At 36.8% G+C, this 11044-nt stretch overlaps 1 protein-coding gene across 1 annotated transcript; it reads right to left on the bottom strand.

Moving 5' to 3' along the window:
- Nucleotides 1-2084: 2084 nt before the first annotated feature.
- LOC107104916 (T-cell surface glycoprotein CD1c-like) lies at nt 2085-8797 on the bottom strand. The gene is made up of 5 exons (XM_015405033.1): nt 8708-8797; nt 6134-6314; nt 5454-5726; nt 2151-2457; nt 2085-2088 (listed from the first exon to the last, which is right to left on the bottom strand). The coding sequence occupies exons 1-5, from the start codon at nt 8795-8797 to the stop codon at nt 2085-2087; spliced, it is 855 nt and encodes a 284-aa protein (XP_015260519.1).
- Between the last annotated feature and the right edge of the window lie 2247 nt (nt 8798-11044).

Below are 11044 nucleotides of genomic sequence, written 5' to 3'. Positions count from 1 at the left end.
TTCTCCTCCTGCTCCTCTCCCCCCTCCTCCCTCTCTCTCTCTCTTCTCCTTTTCCTCCTGCTTCTCCTCCTTCTCTTCTTCTGCTCCTCCTCACTGGTTATCTGTTGCTCCCCTGTCATCTCTTTCTCTGCTTCTGCTGTAATTCTTCTTAAAATAAGAAGAGATGTCTGTGGACTTTTGTCTTCATGTCTGAAAATTGACAAGCTATAAACAATCACCAACTCATCCAGTTAGCTACAGAACTATGTCAAAAACACACTAAAAGCTGCTTTAACAGTATAATGTTACAGTTGACATATTCCCCTTTTCTTTCCCAAGAAATGATTTGACTTATTTACTACTGTTAGTTTTATACGCTTTCTCACCGTTAAAGCGGACATGGGCTGAGTCTTAATTCTCTGAGTGCACAACCGCGATCTTTACCGGTAGGTCATTTGGGCAAGCGCAAGGAAATATTGGGTATATATATATATATATATATATATATATATATATATATATATATATATATTTNATACAGAGAGATATAAATGTATGAATCTCTTTTAATTAGCTTCTTTATTTATTCGCCTTTGTAATAATTACCTTATTTATTTACTGTCCCTTATATTCTTCAATTGTATTCATTTATTATTAGCTTCTTTGTTTATTTGCCTTTGTAATAATTACCTTATTTATTTACTGTCCATTATATTCTTCAATTGTATTCATTTATTACTTATTTCTTTAAGTATTTATTTATGTACATGTTATAATATTTTGTCTGGTTTAATCTTCCTTGGTATTTTTTTACCCTATCTATTTCTTCAATGCTATTTATTTCTGTCTGTCATATTTACATTTCTGTATACATTTCTGCCTCATTATGCAAATGAGGAGGGGTGTGTCTTAAGGGCTCAATTTCTCCCCATTTGTTGGTTAGCAGCCACAGTCACAACAAACATGGCTACCTACTGTACAATGAAGTGGTCAGTGAGCTGAGACATTTAGCAACTGTTTTTGACAACAATGCCAAGGATTTTTATCATCTGGGTAATCCAAATCCTGGGGCTTTAAATCCCAGGGGTTTCAGTAAAAATATTTTTAGTTCATGCAGATCAAGAATGAAACACTTTTCAAGTTGTTAATTATATAAGATTTATTTTACTGAACCATCACAAAGCATTTTTTTTTAGCACAATAACTGAATTTCAGTATAATGTTTTTATTTACACTAGAGATTTCCCTAATCCAAGGTGTTTTTTCTAGGTACTGTTCTGTTAGATTAAAGGATAAGATCCACAGCCCACTGGGAGCATTAATATACTCACAGTCTTGCTATAAGAACATTTGATATCAATATTTCTTGAGACCAAACAGTGGTTATACGTCAGATTACTTGATTCGGATGCTCTGATTGTTCCGTGCTGTTGTAAGAATCTGTAGGGTTAGAAACACAATGCTGAGGTAAACAGAGTAAAAAGTTTTAGGCAATTTAAGGTAGTCTGACAACATAGTAAAAAAACAAGCAACAGTTACATTTTCCATTTAAAGTAGTTTTACTTTTTCATCGTGAAATGTTATTTTTTTCATGCCCTTTCTTACCTTTCTTCTTGCAAGTAATGTATCCAATAACTGCTATGATGATGAGAACAACAAACACCAAGGAAGCAGCTATAGGGGCAGCTGGGTTAAAGGACTCTTCTGTGAAGAACAAAATACTACAGCTAATGTTGCATAAATAGGAAACATGGCAGACAAAAATGGGCAAAGATCTGTTAACTTATGGCATTGCTTAATTTCATCTTTGATTTTCATTATGATTACCTTAGGAACAAAGGATTCTCTATTAGTATTTGTAGCAGATTGATGAAAAATTGTGTAAGCACAAAATAAATCCAATGCATGCACAAAATAAATCCATTCTATATGGTGACCCTCTGGAATAACATCCTGTTTCTACTAAGCTTTGCTTTTCTTGTTATAGCTTTAGGCTCAAAACTGTTGTATTTGAGTAATTTTGTTTTCAAATTCCAATCTAAAGGAACAATCTTCCATAATGAAAAATTTAATATGAAAAAAAAGCAAAAAAATCCTGTAGTTCGTCACCTAAATATTAAAGAAAAGACGAACATCCTAAACATAAAAACATGACATCTATTATTTCCCACTTACGCTGATTGGTTTTAATAATTGTCTTATCCAGAGGGATGATGATGTCGTTGCTGACACCATAGAGCTGAAAGACACAGTCGTATTTCCCCCAATCTTTGAGTGGAAATAATGAGACATTCAGCACAGTCTCCATCTGGAATGTTTCATCATGGTTTGGGAGGATCTCTCCATGTTCTACACCTTCATGAATCTCCTCTTCACTCCTCCTCCAGAACATCTCAGCGCTCTCTGGGTAGAAACCTGTAGCATGACAGCTCACTGGAGAGGAGGGGGTCTTCTGGAGGAGATACACTTTAGGAAGAACTGTTGATGGAGAGATGGAAATAAAAAAAGATTCCATGTGGAAGATTTATTCATAGAAGTATGTAAAGGTTAAGTGTCTGTCATTGTAACAATTTAATGTATTAGTATTTTATTCACTGATTGATATCAACCCAGCATCTCACAGCAAATAATCTTTTTATTAATTTTAAAAACAGGTTGTATTTATTTACATACTGTAAAAAAATGTCAATTCAAATGAGTGTTTTTTTCGATTACAAAAAAAAAAAAAAAAAAAAAAGACTACCATTGCTACTATGAATCAAAATAACCAAATGATTTTACTGGGCAGTTTTGCTATATGAGTACAATAAATAAATATTGATTAACATTGATTCTGATATTACATGTGTAATTTTTATAACTGGTTATAATTTTTATAACCTTTTTATAACTGAATATATTCAAATTAATACAGTTACCAATGGTCAAAGCGGTTTAATTTTGTGTAATCCATATGCAAAAATATTCCATTGTACTTTTTAAAGAAGATAAAACAAGTGATTTATTTTCCTTTGGTCTTTAAAACGTGGATATCAAATGTGAAAATAATGAAGTATCTGGATTATCATCCAGTTAGCTCCAAAACGCTAAATAGTATAGAAAACTAAATTAATTTCTAAGGCCTTGTTAGTAGTAATGGCAGAAGAAGCCTTCTAGATGCTCTAGCATACATTAGAAATGTGAACTAACTGGTGGATCCCAAGAATAAATGTAGAACTTAATCAAAGATTCTGATTAGCAGGACTGACCGGAGGATGGGGGACAATGACAGAGTTGGGACAGCATTATGGAAAGAACAGATTATCCCCCAGCTCATTTCTGTAATTAAGTGCTCATGTTCTGTAAGGATGGAGGCGAAGATATGTTTACTTTTAAGTCTGTTATAAATGTCTAGCCAGATGTTTGACAGGTTCACCCTTAGGTCACTTCAGTATCTTGAATTAGTGCACATGATCTGTGGCCCAGCTAATAGGTGTGTTTATATATAGAATGTTTCTACTAATGAGCAAGACTAAACATCAGCACATTACATATTTGTATGAGCTACAGAAATTAGAGAGACACCAGGTTAAAATCGTGGCACCTGCCACAGCTCTGGAGGAGGTGCCAGATAGCCTGGCACCAATTCTTATGTCCTGCTGTGGCACAGGAACAAAGGCAGTGACACCTGCCACTTAATTTCAATGTAATGCCAGGCTACTGGAGCTGGTGCCAAACAGCCTCCCACTGATTTCCATGATCACAGCGGCATTTTTTAGTGGCACTTCCGGTGGCACTGGTGCATCTTCGTAGTCAGAGAATTCTACCAAGTACCAGGGTGTTTTTAATAATTTTTTTTTTTTTTGTCGGTAACCACTCTCATTAAGCTCTTAGACTGTGTAATAAGCTGACTGTTTGTGCAGTGAGTTTTTGCCATCCTTTACGTCCTATACATACCATGCTATTAGGACATATAGGCCTAGTTTACGTCTTAAGGATACAGTCACTGTATATTTTGGAACTAACACTTATTGATTCAAAAGCAATAACTCAATCAATTGCCAAAAATCAACATTGCTTCCACGAAAACAGTAGCAGTCGCCGTGGGATGTTGAAGGCTTTTACAGCTGGTCTGGCATCTTTGTAGCGTCCTGGCATCCTCTGACACTATCATTCATTTTCGTTGCACTCAACAGCCACTGTCTTTATAAGAGTGACACCGTATTTTCACATTAGATTTTCTTATCACAGTTCAAACCACTGTCACAAACAGTTACCTTGTAACTGTTTCATGAAGTTGTTTAAAAATGTTTAGAACTGGCATTAAATAACCCTAAAATCCAAAATTTTGCCAATAAACAGAAAAAGAAGTGTGGCAGGTGGCCTGCCGGCTTAGTGACACATTGTTCCAGTGGCATGCCGCTGCAGCTGCCACAATGTGCCAGAGGATGGCAACAGTTTTACAAGCCTTTATTAGATATAATATAAATAAAATGTGATTATTTGGAAGTAGTCTATTGCAGGCGTCTATTGTCAAACCATTAACCCATAAACATCAGAAGTGCGGCAGGTTGCCTTTTGGCTTAGTGACACCTTGTGTTATTCGCATGCCAGTGAAAGTGCTGTTCGAAGTGCCACTACTATTCTCCAGCTGCCACCAAAAGTGCCACTATTAGATCCAGCTCTCACCGGAAATTCATCCTTAAAGGGTCCATCCGAATTCATCAGATCAGTAAGGACACAATAGCTACAATGGTGCTCATCATCTCAGTCAGCATGATGAGTGCTGTCTGAATAGCTGGGACAGTAAGAAAGAAAGCAAGCAAAAGAAGAAAAATGCTTCCCATTGATAGCTAATTAAGCATACAGACATAGCAATGTTCCTATCTAGAGCTCAGGAGCTATGCAGACTCCAACAGTTCTTGCATGACAAGACATATAGGCACAGACCACCTCAAAGAATTCAACAAAAAGACATTATTTATTCACATTTACTCTGTGTGACACATGCAAATGTACACATGTGCATATGTTTTAGATTTTTTTATGGAGTCCTTCACCCGTTCATTACATTTTTGTAACTTGTTGTTTTCCTGGTTCTTATGAGGAAGGCTCTAATCAAATTTGTCGCATAAAGACATCCGTAGGTTGAAGGCTGTCTGAATATTGGTGTAGCAAACCAGAGTTCAAAAATAGAATATGTAAGGGTTTCATTAATTATATCAGCATCTTACAATGATTTTTATTACATTAAATTTTATAAAAAGTGTAAATATTTATTGGTTGTTAAATTATGTTAGCTTTAATATATTTTATTTTTAACCTTTAAATTAAACCAGGAAACGTCTGTTTATTGTCTAAGCGGCTGTTTTGTTTCAGTTTGAAACTTAATAAAAACATAAACTTTTTTCCCAAAAGAAAACTATTTCAAGTACATTACATTTTTTGGTATTTCTCAAAAAAAAAGCAAAAGCACACAAACAACTGTATTATACCTGTGTGTTGATGTGCCCAAATTTTTAGGAACTCACTCAGCACTATTGGGCATTCTATGGTGAAAATGTAATGAGCCAGTTTGGTAAATTCTTTGTCAAGGTCCAATCTCTGTTTAATTGAGACCGCTTGATCACTTTGAGGAATCCATGCCGAGCTATTGATATCAAATGTCATAAGGTCTTCTCCATTAAAACCAGCCCGTACGAAACTAAAAGGCTGACTTTTGTAGTCATCCATCTCACAGCAACCCATAAACTGTAGGATGTGTACACCTGAAAGTAAAGGGGGAGAAAAGTTTACAATATTTCAGATCAACTCAACTCAACTCAACTTTATTGTCAAATGTGCTACATGAAACATACAACACAGATGAAATTTCCATCCCCTCAACCCCACGGTGCATAATAAAATATAAATATATATATATATATATATATGTATTAAATGAGCCATAGCACGAAAATAAAAACCTAAGATATAAAATAAATATTAAAATATTAATATGTAAACAGTAGTGTGAATGGTGCAAATAGTGCATAGAGTAGCAGTCCAGGGGAGAGTGGTGGAAAGTAGTGGAGGATGGGGATATTGGGGGGTCAGGGAGGGGCGAAGGGGGGCAGGGCAGGGAGGGAATTGAGCATCCTCACTGCCTGATGGAAGAAGCTGTCTCTTAGCCTACTGGTTCTGGCCCGGAGACTCTGCAGCCTCCTCCCGGACGGCAGCAAGGTGAAGACATTGTTGGCGGGGTGAGTGGGGTCACCTGCGATCCTGGTGGCTCTGCGGGTGAGGCGGGAGTGATAAATGTCCAATAGAGAGGGGAGGGGGACACCGAGGATCTTCCCAGCTGCTTTCACGGTGCGCTGCAGTATCAAATAATACATTTTAAAAATAACTGATATTGGCAGGATATTGAAAAAAAATGTTTTTCTTTATCATGCTGTCAGATCAGCATACGCTTAGTTTTTATCTAACCTCAATTAATTATGTCACAATATAAACCACAGCGAATGTTTTCAATGGTTTTAAACATAAAAACAAGATGTAACCAAATTAAAATTCCAGCACACACATTTTTATTACTACTAAAGTAACTTATTTTACATTAATATTGACTAATTTCTCTGGCTGTTTCAACTTCCCAGAAATAACAGTATTATACAAGCTGATTTCTCTTTTTTTAAAGTTATTAAACATGTTTTAACTGGTCAGTACACTGCTGCTTAAATTCATTGTGGGAATAATTCTCTGCTGCGCATGTACGCATCTGCATATCAGAACAATGTACTGTATACCAATCTGACAGCGTATACTGTTCTAACAGAACACCGGCTGAAGCCCTAAATTGTTCTGAGTATTTTTAATGTCCCCGCCTATAAGTTGGGCTCTACTGACTGGCCAACATACCCAGACTAAGCTCTAGTTGTGGATGATTGTTTTGTAGTTAGTAAATACCGGCCAACATAACTGTATGTGTCACTGCTCTTACTGCTTAGCATGTTTCTGTACCCTGTCATTCTGGTTGATTTTTGACACTGAACTGCTGTCAGACTTAGACTTAAAGTTTGTCCAAGTTCTAATTCTTATTACATAATAATTTAAAAAAACAATCCACTGGACTTGGTTTCCAAGGTTCGAAGACATTTCGCTTCCCGTCCAGGAAGCTTTCTCAATTCAAATGTCTGGATTCGCAGTGAGTTTGAGGCTTTAAATAGACAAGACCTGGTGTTGCTTGGAAACATGCAAATTGAAACTGACGAGTGGTCCGTTCTGTTCCATTGTTAGCCTGTAATATCTGAAACCTGTCTATGATTGTGAAAGGTCGTCGTTAAAGGCGGGATTGTTCACCTATCAGAAGAGAGGAGGTGCTTTGTTCCTCTGTGATAGGGTGGGGGTTGTGGTGATACCTGGAAGCAATTAACTCAATAACTGAATTGTAAGTTTTTGGAAACTGGAATCTGAGTCCACCACCTCTGTTAAAGGTTTCTTTTTCTCTCTTAACATAGATGGCTTCCTTCACACCCCTCTCAAACCGCATATTTCCTTTGCCCAAAATGTGAACATTCTGGTCCTCAAAAGAATGTCCTTTGTCCACAAGGTGTAGATGTACGGCAGAGTCTTGTCCAGAGGAGGCCGCTCTTCTGTGTTGGGCCATGTGTATGTGGAGAGGTTGTTTGGTTTCTCCAATATAAAGATCAGAGCATTCCTCACTGCACTGAACAGCAAATACCACTCCGCTCATATTGGGTCTTGGGGTTTTATTTTTAGGATGCACTAGCCTCTGTTTAAGGGTCTTGTTTAGTTTGAAATGTACTGGGATTTTGTGTTTGGAGAAAATCCTCTTGAGTTTTTCAGAGACTCCAGCAACATAAGGGATTGTGATGTTTTAGCGTTTAATTTTCTCACCGCTATCTTCTGCTGTGTGTCTTTTGGATGTCCTTGCTGATTTGATAAACACCCAATTTGGGGTTTGGAGAGCATATTTGATGTGTTTCTGTTCTTTGTGCATCCCTTCTGTTTTAGTAGGGACATGTTCTGCTCGGTGTTGTAAGTTTCTGATGACTGAGAGTTGGTTTTCCAGTGGGTGGTGTGAGTCCAAAAGAAGATACTGGTCTGTGTGAGTAGGTTTCCTATATACTTCAATGTTGAGGCTTCCATTTCCTTCCATGCTCAACAAACAGTCCAGAAAAGGTAGTTTCTTGTCCTCGCCATCCTCTCTGGTGAATTTGATGTTGTGGTCAACCAAATGGATGTGTCTATTAGTAAGCTGTTTAGCAATGTTGTATGTTACTGAGTTGATGCTGCTGACAATGGGCCTAAGCGGTGTTCCTTCCTTATGAAGTTTTGGGAGTCTATATAAGCAAGGAATTCCCTCCCCTGGGTATAATATAAAATAGACTGTACTGTTAATTACCTGTCTTTTTCAAGTTGTTTGCGTCTATTATTTTCTTTTTGTAGGCATATGTTGGATCTATTTTCAAGGATTCATACGTGTTAGTGTCGTTCAGTAGTGATAATTTTGTCTTGGTAGTCTGAGGTGTTGAGGACTACGGTGCATCTTCCTTTGTCTGCTGGTAATATGGTGATGCTTTGGTCCTGGCTCAGGGATGTTATGGCTTTCATTTCCTGTGGTGTGAGGTTGGAAAGAGGTGGTTTGGTGTTGGACAGGGTAGCTGTTACCTTCATTCTGAGCTGCTTTCCCTCTGTTTCAGCCAGGTTATTGTTCCTGATGGCCGATTTAGCCTTTACTCAGTACATCCATTTCTGGTTTTGTCAGTGGTCTGCTAGGTGGGTTTTTGACCCACTTGTCCTGGACCTCCATGTTGGAGGCTTGCTCCTGAGTCATGTTGCTATCTTGTTTAAACACTGCTTTCTGTTTTAATTTGTTAAATTTAGCTTTTTGTCTTTATTTTTTTTTTTTAAGGTTGTGAAAGCTTGACCTTATTAACAAATATGACAACTTCTTCAAACAAGTTTTTAGTGAGAAGGTTGGATAGTTTCTGCCTTGTCTGGTCTATTTTTTTTTTATTCTTACCAGTACAAATTACATCACTCTTCCCCCTTAATGTGTATTGGGGTGACATTCTCAGATAAACAAAAATAGTATTACTTCTATCTAAAATTAATATTCTGCATCCTTAAAAATTGAACTTCAGATCTCTGTAATACAATTGCTACTGGTCATAATTTGTGTTTCAGGACCAGGATCAGAATGTAAGTTTGAGCCTCTAAGATTTTCACAAAATCTGTTATACCCACTCAGAAAATCCCAAATGTTCAAGTACATGGATGTAACCTGAGAAAAGGAGCCCTTTGCCTTTAACATTCACAAATTGTGATCACACCGCAGTGAACAACAAGTCAGTGCAAAATGCCCCCTTCACCCCACAGGATATGGGCAAGCTTCTGCAGAGGTTGACTATCTTGAAGATGAACCGAGTGTAAGTCAATGTGGAAGTAAATGCTGGTTACAGAAATGAGACAATTCTGCCAGTGCTGACCCCGCCTGTGTCTCAGAACACTGATATAACTACACCAGTGTTTTTTTCTTGTTTTTTTTACAATGCCCTGTCTGGCAATGTGGCAATAAGAATAATTATCAAAAAGAGAGCCCTACAGAGTTTGCTTTCACAAGTGGAGCAGTAGGGCTATCGCCACAATGTTCCGCTTGATTTATGCATAAAAATAGCTTTATTATAATTCATGCAGGGAGTATTACAAATTATATGGACACTGCAATGTAAATAGAACAGGAAAGGAAAAACAGAAAAAAGGAGAAAAGATGAAAGAAAGATGAGATAAAAGGGGAGATGAAAGGGAGATAACGATAAAAAATTTTCAGTCTGTTTCATCGCCTGCAAATTGGGTCCTGTTTTTTGGTCTCACAATGCTATTGGGTCCTACATTTGTATACAAGGCCTGCCCTCTGGTAAAGAAGTCACACAACCTCCAGATATTTGATTGAGCATCATCCCCTTGATTTACTGGACTGGATTTATCTGTGAGTAAGTGAAAGGCTTTGCATATTTTTTCTGTGTTTATTACAGTGTCTACAACATGTAAATATGTAGTTATTGTGGAAAATGTGCTCTATGTTTTATCTAGAGCTTGTTTTGTAATTGTTGCACTATTACTGCATTGGGTGAATGTGGTAGTCAAAACAACCCTGTTTTTGAGAGGAATGTCTTGAGAGGAAGTTTTCCCAATATAACTTTGAACCACGCACACAGTAGTCCTTAGCCTTATATTGGAATACATATATTATTGTGTTAGAACCTAATATACAAAGATATATTGCCATATCTAATCATTTTAATTTACTTATAAGGATTTCTAACCACCTTCGTCACTCAGTATATTTTTTTTTTTTTTTTTTTTTTTTTTTTTTTAAATCAGAATGCTAATTGTGTGTACAAATCCTCTGAGAGCAAGTAGGCTGTTTATGAAATACATGCGGTGGTAAAATACTTAACATTTCCTTCACGTGATTTAAGATGTTACTCAGGAAGTTGAGCATATTATCGTGACATATGAAGCACATATCAAAGCGATTAAAGTCATGAAAGGGGAAATATAATAGAGGATAGAAGCATAAAGACATATTTAAGTAACATAACTGGCATTGGAGCTGTCAGTGTTGGAAGGAGATGAAAGAACAAAGAAAATGGTTTGACTCTTAATTAGGAAATGAAACCATCAGGGCGTTGCAATATTCAGATACAATTTAAAACCAGCTATTTAAAACAAAGTCTTACCTGAATATGCAAATTGAAAACAGTAAAACAGGGCAATCTTCTGCTGTGTTTGCAAATTTAGCATTCTAACTCCACCAACAAGTTTAAATGTTATCATTAAAATGTTTGGTTTCATATTTGTGTCTCCTTCTTGTAAATCCAAAACTGAATTGAACATTTTTGTTTCTAAAACGTAGCCTTCATTTTCTTTCTCAAACTTAACAGAGAGAGAATCATTTTAACGGAAATAATAAGCGCTGTTTCATTTGCTGCCATTGTAATCCCTCATAATCTACAGACAGAGATGGGAAGTAACGAAGTACAAATACTTCGTTACTGTACTCAAGTAGATTTTTCTG

The sequence above is a fragment of the Cyprinodon variegatus genome, unplaced genomic scaffold, assembly GCF_000732505.1.
Source record: "Cyprinodon variegatus isolate N-32 unplaced genomic scaffold, C_variegatus-1.0 Scaffold1951, whole genome shotgun sequence".
NCBI classification, from domain to species: Eukaryota; Metazoa; Chordata; class Actinopteri; order Cyprinodontiformes; family Cyprinodontidae; genus Cyprinodon; species Cyprinodon variegatus.
The sequence above is the reverse complement of the archived record's forward strand: the minus strand, read 5'-3'. Positions and strand labels throughout refer to the sequence as shown.

Excerpts from the sequence above, each read along its gene's own strand:
- LOC107104916 (XM_015405033.1), bottom strand. The coding sequence starts at position 8,797 with ATGACTCAGGAGCAAGCCTCCAACATGGAGGTCCAGGACAAGTGGGTC. Across the intron at positions 5,727-6,133 it reads GAGTCTCCGGGCCAGAACCA|GTGTACACATCCTACAGTTT; the intron begins GTAGGCTAAGAG and ends CTTTACTTTCAG. Across the intron at positions 2,458-5,453 it reads TTGGGCACATCAACACACAG|TTCTTCCTAAAGTGTATCTC; the intron begins GTATAATACAGT and ends CTCCATCAACAG.